General features: G+C 43.7%; 1 protein-coding gene across 1 annotated transcript in view; it reads left to right on the forward strand.

Moving 5' to 3' along the window:
• Positions 1 to 20,830, forward strand: part of STS (steroid sulfatase) — a 2,049,623-nt gene that overhangs the window by 254,256 nt on the left and 1,774,537 nt on the right. The window contains exon 3 of the mRNA XM_086934659.1: positions 15,152 to 15,273. Within this exon, the coding sequence (XP_086790785.1) occupies positions 15,152 to 15,273 (122 nt within the window). The remainder of the gene's footprint in view (positions 1 to 15,151; positions 15,274 to 20,830) is intronic.

The raw sequence follows: 20,830 nt of genomic DNA on the forward strand, positions 1-20,830 counted from the left end.
TTACAGAGTTTTTACACAGTTATTTACAGATATGTGTACATATCCTCCGAGTTGTTAAGACCCCTCGGCCATTTGCTGTCTAGTTCAAGTATAAATTTGGTCTCCAGCTGTCTCAACTTCTTTTCCCTATTCCCGCCGCGTTTGGATTTTGGGACAGCGGCGATTACAAAGTAAGAAAGACAATTAATGTCTCTGTTATGGCACTTGGCAAAATGCCTGGCCACGGGATAAGCAGCATCATTATGGAGCATGGCTCTCAAATGTTGTAAGATATATATATTACCTACTGGCGGTTGCCAGTAGGTAGTTATAGTAATAATTGTTTTCTATAGGAAATCCGCAACATTCTATTGGGAATAACTTTGGCGCCGGTTGAGGAATCTGCCTGTAATTTTCCTTAAATTTGCCTCGCTGCGCTGAAAGTTTGGGGGGATTCGTCAAGCGGGGGCCGAGAGAAAAGGGGGTCCCAAAACGTGTTTTCCCCATGTTAATTTCCATAGGGCGGTTGGACTCACTTTTAGCCCGAACGGCTGAATGGATTTCCACAAAACCTGGCAAAATTGTAGGGACTGGTAGCCCGATGTGCCTTTGCTATGTCTCAAGATATGTGCTCCACTGGATTTTGAGTAATTTAGGTTCAAAAAAATATATATATCTGGGCGGAGCCTAACCACACATCTGATCTGATTGGCTGTCAGCACTTCATCCAAGAAGTGTTGGCAGCCATCTTGGGACCAATATACATGATAGCACCTCATTAAAAAGCATTGTAGTTAATAGAGGGTTTTAGGACTTTAGTTACATTATAAATCATTTGTTGATGGTACCATACTCATTTTAGGAATTGTGGTGTGTTCTAAGGTGATTTTACCATGTGAAAAAGCCTTCTGCTGTGATATCATGAATCATGTTTGAAAGAAAACTAATATCTCATGATTTTCCCACAGTGGTTTGGAAGGGGATCTATAAGCTAAACTAAAAGCATATTTTCTGTAAATTCATATTATCTTTCTCAGTCATGTGAGAATGAAGTCTGACATTCTCAGTAAAACATGTACATCCAACAAGGACAGAGACTGTCAGTTGATTCCTTTGTGTTCTACTGCAGCCTCCTAGAGTGTTCTAAAGAACAACTAGAGCGCTAACAGTCCTACTTATTACAAAGGTATAGCACACCTGAAGCCATCGTGATGGGAATAAAGTGGTAACTCTTAAAACATTTAATTTGAAAAGGAACAAAATGAGGGGGTATATTATGCAATAGAAAGTATTATTAGTGCTGCAGAAAGAAAAATTAGGGCACATTTTGAGTGACTTCTCAAATCCTCTTCTATTTCATTAAAAAATTCTGACATGCAGTCTCCCAAGATGGCCACCAGAGACAAAAGAGCCCAAATGTAGCCCAAATATCACCCAGATGTAGCCCAAGTATAGCCCAATGACAGAATGTCCCAGAGTGTTCTAAAGAACAACTAGAGCGCTAACAGTCCTACTTATTACAAAGGTATGGCACACCTGAAGCCATCTTGATTGGAATAAAGTGGTAACTCTTAAAACATTTCATTTAAAAAGGAACAAAATGAGGGGGTATATTTTGCCATAGAAAGTATGATTAGTGCTGCAGAAAGAAAAATTAGGGCCCATTTTGAGTGACTTCTCAAATCCTCTTCAATTTCATTTAAAAATTCTGACATACAGTCTCCCAAGATGGCCACCAGAGACAAAAGAGCCTAAATGTAGCCCAAATATCACCCAGATGTAGCCCAAGTATAGCCCAATGACAGAATGTCCCAGAGTGTTCTAAAGAACAACTAGAGCGCTAACAGTCTTACTTATGACAAAAGTATGGCACACCAGAAGCCATCTTGATTGGAATGAAGTGGTAAGTCTGAAAACATATATTTAAAAAGGAACAAAATGAGGGGGTTCATTTTGCCATAGAAAGTATGATTAGTGCTTCAGAAAGAAAAATTAGGGATCATTTTGAGTGACTTCTCAAATCCTCTTCTATATCATTAAAAAAATTCTGACATGCAGACTGAAACATGCACTTTGAATACCAGCAGCAGACTTCCCTGGTGAGCAGTGGCTTTACTACAGTGATCTAATGAGCAACTAGAGTGCTAACATTCAGAATTTATGGCAAATGTGTGACACATCTAAATGCCTTCTTGATGGAACCAAAGTAAACAAGCATTGAAAATGCAATAGATCTCGCCCTCGTTTAAGTTAAAGCCATTCTGTTTGTAATGAGGGGGCTTTTTAGCTTTGCTTTTATTAGTGTTTTTTAAACTTTCATGTAAATAACATGCATCTGTATGCATATATGTATATGTATGCATGCATTTATATTTGTATTTATATAGATATACAGATTATATATGTTTATATATGTATGTATATATATATATATATACATACACATACATATATATAAATGCATATGCATATATATGCATATATATATATATGTGTATATGTGTGCGTGTAGAGAGAGGTAGAGAGGTAGAGGTGTAGAGGTAGAGAGGTAGAGGTAGAGAGGTAGCAGTAGAGAGGTAGAGACTAGTAGATAGAGAAGTAGAGAGAGGTAGAGAGTAGAGAGTGAGTAATAGAGAGTAGAGAGTGAGTAGTAGAGAGTAGTAGAGAGCAGTAGAGAGAGTAGCAGAGAGTGAGTAGTAGAGAGTAGTAGAGTGAGTAGTAGAGAGTGAGTAGTAGAGAGTAAGTAGTAGAGTGAGTAGTAGAGAGCAGTAGAGAGTGAGTAGTAGAGAGTAGTAAAGAGTGAGTAGTAGAGAGTAGTAGAGAGTGAGTAGTAGAGAGTGAGTAGTAGAGAGTAGTAGAGAGTGAGTAGCAGAGAGAGAGAATAGTAGAGAGTGAGTAGTAGAGTGAGTAGTAGAGACTAGTAGAGAGAGAGTAGTAGAGAGTGAGTAGTAGAGAGTAGTAGAGAGTGCGTAGTAGAGAGAGTAGTAGAGAGGGAGTAGTAGAGAGTAGTAGAGAGTGAGAAGTAGAGAGTGAGTAGTAGAGAGTAGTAGAGAGTGAGTAGTAAAGAGTGAGTAGTAGAGAGAGAGTAGTAGAGAGTGAGTAGTAGAGAGTAGTAGATAGTGAGTAGTAGGGAGTGAGTAGTAGAGAGAGAATAGTAGAGAGTAGTAGAGTAGTAGAGAATGAGTAGTAGAGAGTGAGTATTTGAGAGCAGTGGAGTAGGAGAGAGTAAGTAGTAGAGAGTAGTGGAGAATATTCCAAAGTTTGGCACAGCACCACTTGCACAGTAAGTCCAATCAAATCATATCACTTACAGTCCTTATTGAAGCGCTGAATCTTGGTGTATATTCAAATGCTTTTATTTTCCTTAAGTTTATGTACCACAACCAGCCGAAACGTTTCGTTCTGTACAACAGAACTTCTTCATGGCGTTCTTATTTCCTTCAAGTTATGTCGGTATCCTGTTGTCATATAACTAGATATTTCTTCCAAATGTTAGACGAGACGTAAGTACATTCTTATTCAAAGTGACTAGGTATCAATTTTACCCACACAATTCGGGCAGACTTGAGTAATTTATAGCATCCTCAAAGTCAGTCTTTCAAAAATTCCAAAGTATAGGACATGATAATCCAAATCCAAATGTTTCTCAAGAAAAGTCATTTTCAATCGTTCGGAATATCGGTGTTTGGGCAGATATGACCCAGGGACCCCCAGTATGCAAGGGGAATTAGTCCCCCCCTCTGCAAACGCGCCAGTGGCCTGCGTTACAGAGAGGTGTAAAAAGGGGCATATCCTCATTGCACCTCTGTGCAATGCAGACCCCTGGCGCATACTGGAGGTTCCGGGTGGGCTAGTTGGCCCCCAGGGACCCCTAGTATGCAAGGGGAATTAGTTCCCCCTCTTTAAACATGCATGGGGGCTGCGTTGCAGAGAGCTGTAAAAAAGGGTGTGGCCTCATTACACCTCTCTGCAATGCAGCCCCCTGGTGCATACTGGAGGCTCCTGGTGGGCTAGTTGGCCCCCAGGGACCCCCAGTATGCAAGGGGAATTAGTTCCCCCTCTGCAAACGCGGCAGGGGGCTGCGTTGCAGAGAGGTGTAACAAGGGGCATAGCCTCATTACACCTCTGCAATGCAGCCCCCTGGCGCATACTGGAGGTTCCAGGTGGGCTAGTTGGCCCCCGGGGGCCCCCAGTATGCAAGGGGAATTAGTTCCCCCTCTTCAAACATGCACCGGGGCTGCGTTGCAGAGAGGTGTAAAAAGGGGCATGGCTTCATTACACCTCTCTGCAATGCAGTCCCCTGGCGCATACTGGAGATTCCTGGTGGGTTTTCAGGTCTTATATAGTTAGGAATTAGCATTAAAAAAAACTTTGAAATTCACTGAAAAAAACATAGGTTTCAGGCCTTATATAGTTAGGAATTAGCATTTAAAAAACCTATGATATTCACTGAAAAAACCATAGGTTTCACACCAGTTATAGTTAGGAATTAGCATTTAAAAAACCTATTAAATTCACTGAAAAAACCATAGGTTTGACACCAGTTATAGTTAGCTGGAAATTTTACTGACATAAAACCATTGAAATTCCCACATTATAGTTAGTTGGACTCACTATAACTTGCGCGCCTGCAATGCACTGCTGATGACGTCACATATTACATCACTCATGACATGGTCAGTGACATCACTCATGACATCACTGATGACACCATCCTTGTGACAGAGTGACAGACCTCCTTTCAGTGTAATGTAACCCTTGAAACACATATTCAAAAATAGAAACTAAAATTTAAAAAAAAATAGAGATACCCATACCAGTTACAACAACCAATTTAGTAATACCACTATCTATATACACATCCACTCATTCACCAACAGTTCTATATAGTCACTCATACATATATTCACTCATCATATGTAGTGAAACACCTATACATCCTGTTACACACCGACAGTCATCCAAAAGTTACTCACACACATAATCACACATGCAAATAAACTATTGAACATCCATTTATTTGCATATACAGCTATACACACACTACCACCTTACTTCTAAGGAAACTTACACATACTTACTCTCTTAAACAATCACTTATAGAAACACATACTTATTTAAACAAGAACTCTTTCAATCTCTCACTCTCACATATACTCCCTTATATACATCAATACTCACATATACTAGATTAAAACATATGTAGTTACTGATAAAGACACTAGTGAGACAGTCATTCACTCACTAACACACACATATACGCACTCATCCACCCATACAGTCCTGCACATATGCGGTCTTCAAAACACATACAAACAGTGAGTCAGTCATTGATGCATCTATGTGCTAAGTAACACCCCCACCAAACCATACAGACACTCATACTGATACTAAAGAAAACATCTAATAACCCATATACACACACATGTAGCTACTCACCAACCCATGCATCCACTTATACACAAAGTGAAACACTGATACAAACATTTAAATATTTAAACAATACTCGCTAATATATGTATTCACTAAGATACACTTAATAAGCCAGTTAACCAATCAATAAAAAATAAAAAAACATCCATTAAGACACTTATTTAAACATTTATTCTTCCATCGACCTTTACATATACATATATAAAACATATTTATTTTTCAGAAAGACACACATTCACTGGATGGTGTCATCAGTGATGTCATGAGTGATGTCACTGACCATGTCATCAGTGATGTAATATGTGACGTCATCAGCAGTGCATTGCAGGCGCGCAAGTTATAGTGAGTCCAACTAACTATAACGTGGGAATTTCAATGGTTTTATGTCAGTAAAATTTCCAGCTAACTATAACTGGTGTCAAACCTATGGTTTTTTAGTGAATATATATATATATATATATATATATGTATTTATATACACACAAGTATAGCGCTCTTTACCCTCCAAGAGGGTGATGAAGAATGCACAAACTCCTCTTGCTTGTGTGTTAAAGATTTAATTTACTCTCATCATTTTCTCAGTCATGATGTGTTTCGGCCGGTAAAACGGCCTTGTGCACCGCTGGCGGCTGGTCCCAGGACTGCTAGAGTGGCGGGCGGACTAAAGCCCGCCCCCATCCTAATGGGCCCCTAAGTTGGGCCCAGGTTTCCAGAATCATTATTATATCGAATGTACTTAGGTAGTCCATAACAGCAGGAGCTTCAATTTGTGTCTGCAAACCCCTATATTCCAGGAGCAGATGGTCAGACCATCCCATTCAGGGGCCGCCGACTGTACTGCAGTTCAGTCTTTACTTGTTACTGTCTTGGATAGGGCTTCAGGCAGTCAGCTCCAGCTGTTTTGGGATTCATGCTTTATTGTGATTCTTAAGTGCTCAAGATATCCCTGTCCACTCGTTAACTCGATTGTCATGTTGGAGTGCCTTGGCACACCAATGGAGTGGTCCAGAGGAGAATAACCCCCCCGTAGCACCTCTCAGTACTGGTATGGTGGTATCTGAGATCTTGATGGAGTGCTGCTGCTTTATCAGCGGGTGAGGATATCGATCTCCCTGGAAGGCTATCACTTCTATGCCCCAAGACTTCTGCAACGTCTTTCTTTCAAAAACATGGGCGGAAAGGTGTGGGGCAGATAAAGTGGCAAGGGTAGGATCAGAGGACTGTCTTCCTCTAGCTGGTAGAAACTTAGTAGCACGCATATCATCTAACACCAAGTGGTTTAGGCCTGGTAAATCCTTTATTAATTTTAGGATACTTGAGCAGTTTCATACATCCTGTGGACCCAGAGATTTACACTTTGGGATCCATAGAATCTGACATCCCAGATCGTCACTCTCCATCACTATGTTTTTTGGATCAATCAAACCTAACTTAGCATGAGCACACCCTTTGATCCAGGATAACTATTGCCAGCTTCAGGGAGGTTCCTCCCCACCCCTTAGTCAATGATTGCTGACTCTGTTTGCTAACTGGGTGTCCCCTTTCCTGCATCGGGGGCCACATACATGGTTAACTCTGACCATATCTCCAGGGAAGTGAGGTTTATAGTGGTTGAGGTTTGGGTTGCCTCTTCCTTGAGTCTTCTGGCCTGGCAACCCTCCTTCTGGCCCTCCTAACCTTTCAGAGGTTCCTCCCTCTCCAATTCAGGGTTGCCTGCCTTAGCTAGGACTGGTTAAATTAACTCAGTTGCCCTCCTTGCCTGACCAGGGGCATCCTACTGTGGATATGAGCCCAGCATTGGGCGCATTAATTGCAGGCACAGATTCGGTCAGCCAGAAACTATCCCATAGGGGGATCTCTGCCTTGGTCTCTTCTCCCGCATGTGTCTTGGTTAGGTTTACGGCTATGGAGCCTGCAGGTCTGGGGCAGGCTTAATTCCTGCCCTTCCTTGTACGCTTTCACTCCCTTTGTGCCATTTGAATTGGTACAGAAGTTACATCTTCGTGAGGACTTGGCATGTGTGCTGCATCCCGGTGCATTCTGAGGTCTCCTCTCTGGATGGTAAGGGTTCCTCTCTGGCCTGCTCCCGGGTCCACTGTATCTGCTAAAGCCACAGGGAGGTCAATTCATCCGCCTCACTAGTCCCAGTTTACCTTTGGGCTACTGACAGTGCTTCCAACAGATGGAGGTGCTAATTGGTGATTTTACATTGGCACACCTTAAGGCAAGGCTGGTTTTAACTTCCCTCAAAATTCCTACCATCCTATCAACCACCTTCATGCAGGAACATATAGTAAAGTCATTTTTGGGGGGAGTTTTTATATAGCATGCAATAGCCCTGAAGGTATCAGAGTTCTTTAGAATAGAACTAGTAACGTTACAGATGGACAAATTCATATTTTTTTAGGCATGTGGAGATTAAGTGATTTGGCTATAATCACAGGATGATAAGCATCCCTGCCAAAACTCGAATCCGTTCCCCAGCTTCAAGGTAAACCACCCTAGTCATTAGACCACATCCTCTCCCCAAAGGTGGTTCATTTGTACCCTAATAATCAGGGCATTTCTTTTCGAGTTTGTCATCGATTCCAGAGATGAAGTCTACCATGGTATTGAGTAGGTTCACCTTTATAGCCATTTTGTTTACTTGGTGTCTGACGGCCATGACTGTCGCTTGTGTTGAGTTCAAGATTGCCCCACACATATTACTTGAACCTGTCATAGTTTGCAAAACCCTGTTATACTCTTCTGCCCCTGCGGTTTGATTGAGTACCATCCCTGGGGGATTGCCCAAACACCCTCCAGTGTCTTCTTGTGGCTGGGGCTTCCTGTTTCATTGATATTGTTCTCCTTTGGCAAATCTGACTCTTTAACACTGCTGACCTTAAACACTGGGGAGGAGTGAAACACAAACTGAGGGATCTTTGGAGTGTCAAGAATTTCAGAGTTGATCTTTTGATGTCGAGCAAAAGTTGTCATAAGTAGATACTGAATCCCTAGGGGTTCCAGTCCTGCTGGTACCGCATTACCTTGTCCCATTACAAGGGGTTCATTTTCAATTGACCATCTATAGGGACAATGTTTATGAAATTAGGACCATTGGCAACAATGGCGCCTGTGAGGGGGTCTCCACTGTGGCCACATTGCTCCAATTAACTAAGAGTTCGGGAGCCACATTAGTAAATAGGCTGGGGCTAGGAGTGGGGTTTCCAACTGCCCCCTTAGACTAGCTATTGCTTCCCCTAGCTAGGGCCCTGCTACCTTGTCTGCTTAATGACTAGGAAAAAGTCAATTATCTTCGGCTTTTCAGACGGAAGAGTCAGTCCTTTAATCTGTTCCAGACTTTGATGGGCTTCTACCATCCCTTTGTCCTGTAGACTCTCTGCTATGTCTGTGCCCCTCCCCATGACCAGGTCACTGGTATACAATGAAGAAATCTTGATTATTGTGCCTTTGGCCCTTCTTTTTGATGCTGTTTCTCCTGATGCTACCTCCCACTTTCTTTTTTTGGAGACTAACACTTTACCTCTTGTCATGCTTGATCTCATTCTGGGGTGTTATATGTGGTTGCAGTGCCAACAGGGGGCTAGGGTGTACAAGAGTGCCTGCTTGTCAAGTAAGACGAACACTGTGTGGGCAGCAGGCTTTTCACATTTACAGGTTAAAGGCAGACTCTGTCCTGTGAGCCGTACCTAGCGTCAGGCGCTGCCATCCTCCTCCTATATTTCTTCATGCTACAACCAGAAGGGAATGGGCAGGAGCTTGCCAGAGGCTGCTAGATCATGGGCCACATTAACTGATGAAATCCCTTCAGGAGTAATGATCAACCAGGGTTTCCACGGCCCCCGAGTGCCACCTCACTCTCCTGGCTTTGCTTGGTTCACTTCCTTATGTGGGGAAAGGGACAACGGGCACTCCAAAGGTGCTTGCAAGACGTGAAATAACTATGAACTACAAGACTCCCAGGGTCCTTAAGGTATCAAAATGGGAAGTGGAGTTGGTTCATTTGGTGGGTTATGAGAGTGTATTATTGTATAGTGATACGAGGAAAGGAAGAGGATCAATTAACAAGGTTTGTGCATGTGATCATTTATTAAATTCCCTTAAAGATTTAAAAAAGAGTGATGATTCTGGGCAAGAACATTTTTAGAATGTAATTTGCCAAATAAATGAGTGTTGTATACATATTGTAATGTAGACTGGACTTAAGGGAGGGTGGTGGTAGTGGTGTAAGTTGTTTAATATTGTTATACATGTCTTATTATAAATGCTATTAAAATGTGTTTATAAAAAAAACACTTGCTGTTTCATTAAAAGTATTGTAAACTCCATCCAAGTAACACATTTAAAGTGCAAAATCTGTACCTCATCATAGAGCCAAAATATTATAAAGCCACCTCCCGATAGCATGGACTCCTGCCAGGCCCCTTGAAACTGCTCCAAGGTGAGTGCCCTCCTGCTGCAGTGACTGAGCCGGTGGACCAGAAGCAGCTGCTTCGGCACACTTGGAATGTAGCTCTGCCAATGCTGCTTTGCAGAAACGTGATTTCAGTTTATTTTAAGGTAACTTCTGCCTGAAAGTATGATTAGGATAGCGGACTAGCTTTAGGACTATCAATACTGCTTGGCCCTCACTGGCCACTGGGTGATGATACGTGCATTACTTCTGCCTTTCCAAGATGAAGAGGCTAATATTGGAGCGATAAATAAACAAGATAAGGACATATTTTACAGCTGTCGACTAAGCACATTTGGAAAGCCAAACGAGTTGTGCTTGGGTGCGGCCCGCAGCACTGCATAGTAAAGTCTAGACTGACATCATGCGCTGGGCACCCTTGGAAAACAGTGTGCAAATGTGACAAGAAAAGAACCGTATTTACAGGCCTGTTTACTCCATTATCCAGCTGCTCATTTACTGCACCTGAGAAGGGAGAGGGTGGGGTACGGCTGAAGCAGTGAGGGGGTCGTGAGACAATACAGGCCTATTTACAAAACTCGTAGCTTGGAGCCACTGAATACATCAAGCATTCATGTGAAATGCTCTTAGAGAAAGGGAAAAGTAGTGCCTAAACAGATGCTAATATTGGGACCAGTTGAGGGGTACAAGTAATGCAAAACTGCTCTTTGGGAGTGAACAACCCACGAAAAGGAACAACAAATAGGAAAGTTTACCCACTTGGAAGCAAGGATTTTTAAAGGACACTGAAACAAACAAATCATAAGCAATGGGCAGACTTGAAGTCCATAAACTATATACAACAGGTTTTCAAAGCTCGACCTTATTGTGTTTGACTTCTTTTCTTTTTTGTTCTACAGTATTATGGGTAATTAGTATATATGGCAATCTGATAATGCTGTTATTTTATACATTTTAGGGCAGACAGACACGGATATGAGAATGAATCAAGGAAGGAAGAAATTCAAGCATGCTCTTGGTCTGCAGTTAACCTAATCTGGTCACTCCATAGATGGACCTCTATTCCCGTTATGTTCAGATGATAGTATTCAGTTCACCTTCTAAAATGGTGATGAGGGATCACAACCACCATGTTAAACAGGAAGTCAGAGCATGTGGTGGATGGGCCAGCCCAGGCAGTGCATTCTTCCTCTGACCTTTCCAAAGCCCCCTATTGGCAGGTAATTAAAAAAACGTACTAGAAAACAAAACATGTATGTGGAGGGTCAAGGGGAATATTTAATGACCTCTCTGCTCGCTCCCCTACTCTGAGATACAAAACACACAAGAGAGCAGACTAGGTCTGAAAGAAGGTGTGCAGCTGTAATGGCGAATGTGCAACAATGGGTGCATGTATGAACGTATGTTGTTGAAAACATAGGCTGGAAAAAATCCCATCAGACCACCCTTTATGGTGGATTTCGCGTCATGTGGGATGTTTTGCTGATCATTCCATATCACAACCGACCATGTAGTGCCGCTGTGGAAATGGATGTCAGTAATCTAGCCGTGATGTCCATTGTGAAGTAGTGTTTCCTAAAGTGCAGTGCTAGAGTAACAGTGATAAATTAAAATTGACTACACAGGCGCTGTACAACATTCAAAACGCAATCTATGTGTCAAATATTAAAAACACGCCGAGTAGTATGACTACCCCATGGCGCTGTGCAGGACGGTCGACTATTATGCTTGTTTACATAATGCTGAATGCAAATTTCATTCAGGCAGTTGTGCTTTGTTGGTATGGTGTTTGTGTATTCATGTGGTTGCTTGTGTGTAATATAGTGTTTTGTAAACATTTTTTCTAGGAAGAAGATGTTCTTCTCTCCTTCCAGTGGGCATTCAATTGTGATGGTTCCCGGTAGATATGTAACTTCTTTAGTACATCATTTGTCCTTTTCACTCAACACATTATTCATAGTTGCAGTAGCCTTTTTTCCTATGGTCCTGAAGAAAGCCGGGGCAACGCCCCACAGGCTGAAACATGTCGACCGTCCTGCACAGCGCCATGGGGTAGTCATACTACTCGGCGTGTTTTTAATATTTGACACATAGATTGCGTTTTGAATGTTGTACAGCGCCTGTGTAGTCAATTTTAATTTATCACTGTTACTCTAGCACTGCACTTTAGGAAACACTACTTCACAATGGACATCACGGCTAGATTACTGACATCCATTTCCACAGCGGCACTACATGGTCGGTTGTGATATGGAATGATCAGCAAAACATCCCACATGACGCGAAATCCAGCATAAAGGGTGGTCTGATGGGATTTTTTCCAGCCTATGTTTTCAACAACATACGTTCATACATGCACCCATTGTTGCACATTCGCCATTACAGCTGCACACCTTCTTTCAGACCTAGTCTGCTCTCTTGTGTGTTTTGTAATTAAAAAAACGTACCTCTGTGGAGAAACAGCAGCATTCATTTGCTGTGGCTTTTGGGAAATCTTTGGATTTTTTCCACCTGCACCACACACAGTACTGACTCATTAACCTCAGTCAGTCAATAAACAAATCAACCCTGCCTCTTACCCCTCTTGGTCTTCCTGCCACTGTGATAGACGTATGGCCTGTCTGACTACTCCCACTGGAGGGGTCTCCAGTCAATGCTTTTCAGATGTGACTGCCAGTTTATTCAGAAATTCTTTCCAGTGAACACTGAATGCTCGTCATAGCACTCCATTACTTCAATACACACCTCTACACTCAATAGGTCTAGCAACAGTAGCCTGTTTCCCCATTAGGCATGTTTAACTGCATTTTGCCTATTTGCTGCTGGTTCATTGTGAAGCAGGGGGGTGGTAACGGGAAAAGGTTTGACAGATGTTGACATGGGTGACAGCACTTCAACTGATTTATTTCCAATTTAATTTCATTCATGACAATGTGCATACCTGCAACAAGAAGGAGCTTTAAAGAGCCCAATAGCTGGCATGTGCTGATCTGAGCATGCAAGCAGTGCATGACCTGACACCACCTGCGTCACAAAATCAGGCACAATGTACCCACAAAATGGCCCTAGCACTTTCGAAAAACCTTCCCACCACACCCTAAGAAAGTGATTGAAAGGTAGGCTAGTCCGACCCTAAAATATAGAGGGGGAGATTGACCATCTTTTCACGTAGCACACTGCAGCACCAACAAATGCTGTGCTGCATGAAAAGGAGAGAGGAGGAGAGTGCCAAATTTACTAAAATGAGGCACTCTCCTCCCCTCTCCCTTGCGCCGGCGCTGAAATCAGCTGCTGTGTGCCATGCAGACACCTTTGCGCCATGGTGTAAGGGTGTCTCTATGAGTCTAGCATAGGTTTTGTACTGGATTTCTGAGACTAACTTGAAGCCTTTTCCCACTTTGTATGTGTGCTGTACAGTGCAACACACGTGCAAAGTTTGAAATAGAAGGAGAAATGAAAGCATTTCTCCTTCCTTGCACCTACTTTAAAAGGGTGCAGTTTTCGCACGCCAAACCCTGTTTACTTTGTTTAGTACATTCTGTTTAGCATGAGAAACCTAGGGTGGTTTCATAGGAAAGCCCATGCTCCACTTATGGTACGCCCCCTTGGCGCTAAGTAATTCAAAGTAGCGCTATGTGCTATAGCGCATGGATGGTTGGGTACCAATTGGCTGAGTTATGAGAAAGTAACTTCAAAGTATCTGGTTGCTCCAAGGATATGGGTAATGGCCATCCACAAAATACCAGAAATGCAGACAATGTCTACACTATCATTAAGAAAAGGAGGGATATATCCTGAGCAAATTTTTTTGTACAAAGTGATTATATACAGTTCATCATAAACTTTGACACAAGCGTTCTTCTTTATCTTCTTTTTTTCTTAACAGTGCTTCAACAGGGTCCTAGCCAACACGTGTTTCCACTTTATGTGGTGTAAACCACAGGCTTCATCAGAGCAGTTATCAAGTAACATTCTAAATATGTAGTTCAATCTCAAACGATGTGTCAATATTTTCCATAAAATTCTGTCGGTCAATAATACTTGTTAGAGTCCTGATAACCGAGGAAGTAGTAAAGGTGAGCCACAGCCTCCTGATTTTCACGTATAGTTCTGGCAACCTCAAATGTAAAAAATTCGACTTGGAAGGTGCTCCCGCGAATGGCGTCTATTTCACTGTGTACAAAACTTTTTTGCTCAGGATATATCCCAACTTTACCTAGCGCTATGTGCTGCTTGCATTACTTTCCTGTTACTTCCAGCGCTAAGCAAGTTTAGCACTGGAAAGTAAGTCAGAAAAAAAAAGATTTTGCGTCACTTTTGTGACACAAAAATGGCATAAGATCTTAGTAAATATCCCCAAGATTACAACATTAAGATAATGTTTTTCATGTGAGCAATTCTATTTCAAGAGGTTTTTTTTGTGCATCCCACGGTGGAGTTTCCTTGTAAAGTATATGAACGGGCAAGAACTTGTGCGTTTGTAGCTACTCGATACACTCCTAGATCACTCCTACTATGAGCCAAAGTAAATCTATATCCAGGAAGAAATAGGATATCAACAACTTTAAAGTTGGTGTGGATAAAGGGAAGGTGTTTCTCCGTATTAAAAAATATTTTCCCTCTGAAAAAAATGAAAAGTTTGAGTGCAGAAGCCCTTTTGTATTTAATGTATGCAAATTTTCAACAGTTTACATTTAAACTTGTGAAAATATGTTTTTTCATGTGATCTAAAATTCATAGGACTATAGAACCACTCCAGAGGGACTGTCTGTTCAAATTCCAAAATAATAAGTAAAATGTACTCCAAAACATCGATGTACGTGTAGGGAGGTACATTTCTCTTATTTGTAGAATCAGTCGCACAGATAACTGGATAACTGGATTGTGCATCCTGAAAGCTCAAGCGGAAACTGCCAACTAGTCACAGCATGTCTCTTGCATTGCACCTTATTTATGGTTGATGGTCTTTGTTCTACTAGTCTGCCATCTCAGCTAGTGGGCTGGTGATTCTCTCACCGTTCAAACACAAGTTTAATCATCTGAATGTCTTTGACAAGATTTACCAGAAGAAGGGAAAGAGGAGACAGCTCCATAGAACTGAAAAATTATAGACCAGGTAACAAAAAACTGAGAGCTGTTGAAGGTAATCCTGGTTGTGCTAAATAAGCTGACTCGACTCATAGACTTGTCAATCATGGGTAAGGGATTGTGGAATCTGTGCAAACAGAAAAAAAATATTTTAACACTTTGGTGGTTGATGGCCCTGGAGAATATATCATGTTAGAGCTATAATCTGAAGTATGTGTTGTCTTCTTCCCCTAGGACCCCCAATATTGACAGATTAGCTAATGAAGGAGTTAAACTTACTCAACATATTGCTGCAGCACCACTCTGCACCCCAAGCAGAGCAGCTTTCATGACGGGGAGATATCCAATCAGGTCTGGTAAGTGCTCTATCTAATTAATGGTTCATTTTGTAAGTTTTATAATCACGTTTCTTGATATTGTAAAAAAGAAAACACAACACGTCCTGAAATCTAAAGTCAATGTTGTGTTTAATGCAAAATAGCAAGCAGCTCAGCAAAAGGTAAAAGACAATTATCTTTTAACTGACCAGGGCACTCGCTTGAAATGGTCAGTTGGATGTAACCCTACATTTCAAAGAAAACTAGACCAGTATTTGACTATATATGTTTACACTCAGTTTTTTCAGTATAAATCACTGAAGATTAATCACATGATAGAAATGTGTTACTCTTCGAGAAAAGTGATCTACAGAGCAGGTGGCAGGATCTTCTCCAAGAGGAAGTCTAAGTGGCTTTGAGGAGAAGATATCATTCATGTGTACAGTACTAGAGTCACTATTCTCCCAAAATCCCACTTCCACTAGCTGGGTTTGAAAGTGATGTTACACTGCCAGGAAATGTGCAAGAAACAACCCTGAGCCCTTTGACTTCTGGGAGTACTAGAAACATAAGAATTCGCAAGCATATTTAGTGTCACAGGAAGCTTCAAGCTAATATAAAAAGGCATTTATTTGATTAAAATAGTTGATACTTTCTGGACTGCATGTGCGATTATTACACCTCTGAGATAAGCCTGTCTGCTTGTACCAAGCTACCAAGGGGGTGAGCAGGGGTTATTAAGGAGTGTAATCCCCTTATCCTGACTTAGAAGTAAGGGTCCCTATTTGGACAAAGGTGAATACCATTGCCAACTATAGGCCCACAGATCTGACATTAGTGGCAGCGGTGGGATTTGGACTTTGCATTTGTGTTTCATATACAGTGATTGATGTACACTACTAGTGAGTCCAGACCAAACGCGACCACATACTTTTTTCCAGAATATTTTTCCTTGGAACTGTTATTTTTTTCCTGAAAACTCCCAATTCTTACTACCATGAGTAAACCAGCATCTGTTGCATCTGTGGATCTTGAATTTGAGGAAGAGAGGTTGGATACCTACACTGTGAAACAACTCAAGCATCTGTGCAGGAAATTGAAAGTTGGTATATCAGGCATTTCTAAAAAGGATGACTACCAAAAGGCGCTGAGGGCCTGGGTAGAAGCAAGAAATGCCCCTGATCTTGTGGTGGAACCAGTTGGGGATGCAGATGGGCCCATTGAGAGGCCAGTGTTTTTAGACAGAGGATGGGGACTCTCTCTACCTGGCAGTATATCTTCCAAAGACCTGTCCCCCAGAGAGCTGGAAGACAGGGAGAGAAATAAGGCTCTCAAGCTGGAGTTGGCTAAGCTTAAAATGGAGAGTCAGAGGGAAACAGAGAATAATAGGTTCTCTTTGGAAAGAGAGAGAATGAGAATGGAACATGAGAGGATGTTGAGGGAGTTATAAATCAAGGCCAAGGACTTATAAATCAATCCCTCTGGTTGCAGCGCACCATCTGTGCCTTCAGAAGGCTGGGTACATATTCCCAAAGATATCATCAAAGATTTCCACAAATGTGAAGATATTGGGCAGTGGTTTGCAGCCTATGAGATAGCAATGTTGGCCCACCAGGTCCCTGAGAATGATTGGGGAGCTGGGTTGTGGGGCCGCTTTTTAACTGAAGGTAGGGACACTTTGTTAGACCTGCCCAGTGATCATAGGATGTCTTATGCCCACATGAAGGAAGCACTGATGGCAAGGTATGGTTTGACCCCAGGACTCTATAGACAGAGGTTCAGGAATTGTAAGAAGTTGGAGGGAACCACTTTGGTAGAATATGTATCTTTCTTTTGCAGAGCTATGGATGGTTGGGTGAGGGGTAGCAATGTGGATAATGTTCTAGCTCTCTATGATTTGATTGCCAGGGAGCACTTATGTGCTAATTGTTTTCCAGAGCTACGCCAGCAACTTATTGATAGCAAGTTGACTAATACTAGAAAGCTTGCTGAGGAGGCGGACCGCTGGGTCAGTACCAGGGTCCACAAGGGTATTGTGGGAGATTCCGCCGAAGGTGGACAGGGTCCCCAGCAGAAGAGTGGGGGGGACAAGGGTAAACAGAGGGAGTTCCAGAAAGGGCCCCAAAGTAACTCCCAAGGGAACCAAGGTAAGGGTTCCCAGCCTCCCCCTGAGAAAAAGTCAGGACTCCGACAGGTAAACCTGTTCATAGGGGGCCTGTAAACTATTTTCAGTGTAAGCAGGTGGGACACCGTTGGTATGGTCCCCAGTGTCCCCAAAAGGGTCAGTATGTGCCACCCAGTGCACCACCCCGTCAGATGGCCAGTGTAGCCCTGGGTGGGGAGGAGATGGGTGCACAAAGTGGGTGGGGTCCCACAGAATTGTCCCTTGTCTCATTAGGAGACTTTGAGATGGTCCCAAAAACTCAGCTGCCTGATAACACTAAAAAATACAGGCAGTGGGTGACCATCAATAGCCATAGAGTGGAGGCTCTGAGAGACACCAGAGCCAGTGTGACAGCTGTCAAGTGTCACTTGGTGTCTGAAGAGCAGGTGGTCCCCAATTCATTCTTCCCAGTTGTTGCAGCTAACAACACAGAGAGCCATTGCAAAGTGCCTCAAGTTCCCTTTGAGTGGGGGGTCTCTGGTACTCTTTAAGTAGCTGTGAAGCCATCCATGCCTGTTGATTGTCTGTTGGGCAATGATTTAGAAAGCTTCCCTTGGGCTAAGGTGGAAAGGAAGGTGCATTTAGAGATGTTGGGTCTGCCTGAGTGGGCGTTTGTGACCACTCGGTCTATGGCAGCTAAGAGTGTTCAAGAGACCCTGGAGTCTGAAAGTATGGCCCAGGGACCTGCCTCAAGAGAAGAGGTAGGGGGCGCGGGAAACCAGCCCCCATTGTTCCCACGGTCCAGGAGGAGGCAAACCTTGAGGGGGATGCCCTGGAACCCACTGGTGAGCAAGTGTCTAAACAGGGGAACCTATCTGAGCTGACCCATTAGCAGCAAGAAGGGGGACCCTCCAGGGAGGAATTTTGCGGAGAGCAGCAGAAGTTCCCTTCTCTTGTGGGTTTGAGACAACAGGCCACAAACCAGGCATCAGGTGATCAGTCTGGATCACATTGGATCGACTGGGAGAACGGTCTCCTGTATAGCGAGCCTAAGGTTGCTGAGCCTGGGTCAGCCTGTGTGCTGGTGGTACCCCAGCGCTTCAGAGCCTTTCTACTGGGTTTGGCTCATGATGTTCCTTTAGCTGGTCATCTGGGGCAGAACAAAACCTTTGAAAGGCTTATCTCCCACTTTTATTGGCCTCAGATGCGAAGAGTTCAGATACTCATTGTAGAATTCGTCAAACTTGCCAAGCAAGTGGGAAAAGTGGAAGGAGGTACAAGGCCCCTCTCCAGCCTTTCCCTGTAGTCGGGACCCCCTTTGAACGGGTGGGCATTGACATTGTGGGGCCACTGGACCCCAAGACAGCCATGGGCAACAGGTTTATCCTGGTCTTGGTAGACCATGCTACCCGGTATCTGAAAGCCATTCCACTCAGGACAATGATGGCCCCCATGGTGGGACGTGCAGTGATGGGAATTTTCTCCCATGTGGGGTTCCCCAGAGAGGTGGTGTCTGACTGAGGTACAAACTTCATTTCCAATTATATGAAGTCTCTGTGGAAGGGGTGTCGTGTTATCTACACGTTCACCACTCCTTACCACCCACAAGATAATGGGCTGGTTGAAAGATTCAACCGGACACTTAAAGGCATGATCATGGGTCTTGAGGAACCAATGAGGAGTAAGTGGGATGTCCTCTTGCTGTGCCTTCTGTTTGCTTATCATGAGGTGCCACAGAAGTCTCTAGGGTTCAGCCACTTTGAACTTTTGTATGCTCACCCGGTAAGAGGACCTTTGAGTCTGGTCAAGGAAGGCTGGGAGCAATCTCCCACGAAACCGCCCCAGGATGTATATAGTTACATGCTGGCCTTCAGGAACCAGATTCGGGGATTCAGAGATCTCGCTCGGGTGAATCTGGAATCCAGCCAAGAAGAGATGAAGCGATGGTACGATCAGAATGCCACTCTGATTGAGCTTCAACCGGGACAGAAAGTTTGGATCATGGCCCCTGTGGAGCCTTGTGCGCTCCAGGACAGGTGGACCGGTCCATATGAGGTGGTGGAGGGCAAGAGTGATGTAACCTATCTGGTGAACTTGTGGTCTCCAAAGAACCCTTTGCGGGTCCTACATGTTAACTGCCTGAAGCCCCACTTAGAAAGGTCCGAAGTGGGCATGATCCTAGCAACAGATGATGGAATGGAGGAGCAGACCGAGCCTCTTCCTGACATCCTGTCTGCAACAGAGCAAGATGGGTCAGTGAATGGTGTCAGGCTCCTTGCCACATTGACCCCTGATCAGCAGCAAGATTGTCGCCAGCTGTTGGGGCAATTATCTGATCTATTTTCCTTGGTTCCTGGTGTCACAGAATAGTGCGTCCATGATGTGAACACTGGAGACAGTCCTCCAGTGAAGCACAAGGATTACAGTGTGACTGACAAGGTCAGAGCTTACATTAAGCAGGAAGTCTCCAAGATGTTTGCTTTAGGGGTAATTGAGTTCTCAAACAGTCCTTGGGCCAGCCCAGTGGTCTTTGTCCCAAAGGCTGCCACGCCGGGTGCCACATCTGAATTCCGGTTCTGTGTGGACTACAGAGGGCTCAATTCAGTCACCAGGACTGACGCACACCCCATCCCCAGAGCTGATGAGCTCATTGATCGGTTAGGGTCTGCACGGTACCTTCTGCACGTTTGATTTGACATCTGGGTACTGGCAGATCGCCTTGACTGATGGGGCTAAGGAGAGGTCAGCATTCTCCACACCAGATGGGCACTACCAGTTGCGGGTTATGCCCTTTTGGATGAAGAATGCCCCTGCCACCTTTCAGAGGTTGGTCAACCAGGTGTTGGCTGGACTGGAGGATTTCAGTGCCGCTTACCTGGATGACATTGCAGTGTTCAGCACCAGTTGGGAAGAACATCTGCACCACCTCTGAGAAGTGTTGATGGCACTGCGCAAGGCAGGCCTCACGATCAAGGTGAGTAAGTGCCAGATCGGGCAGGGTTCTGTGGTGTACTTGGGTCACCAGGTAGGGAGCGGCCAGGTGGCTCCCCTGCAACCCAAGATGATACCATCCTGACACGAGAACCCCCAAAGACTCAGACACAGGTGAGAGCCTTTTTAGGACACACGGGGTACTACAGGAGTTTTGTCAAGGGGTATGGCAACATTGTTGCACCCTTGACTGAGCTGACTTCAAGGAAGCAGCCCAAGAAAGTGAACTGGACTGACACCTGTCAGAAGGCTTTTGACGCCCTGAAGACTGCCATGTGCACAGCAACCGTGCTTCAGGCGCCCAACTTCTCAAAAGAATTCATTGTTCAAACAGACGCTTCAGAGCATGGTGCGGGGGCAGTTCTATCACAGATTAATGAAGAGGGCCTAGACCAACCTGTAGCCTTTATCAGTAGGAGGTTACTTCCATGGGAACAGAGGTGGAGTGCAATTGAGAGTGAGGCATTTGCATTGGTCTGGACACTGAAGAAGTTGAGACCA

The sequence above is a fragment of the Lissotriton vulgaris genome, chromosome 8, assembly GCF_964263255.1.
Source record: "Lissotriton vulgaris chromosome 8, aLisVul1.2, whole genome shotgun sequence".
Classification (NCBI taxonomy): domain Eukaryota; kingdom Metazoa; phylum Chordata; class Amphibia; order Caudata; family Salamandridae; genus Lissotriton; species Lissotriton vulgaris.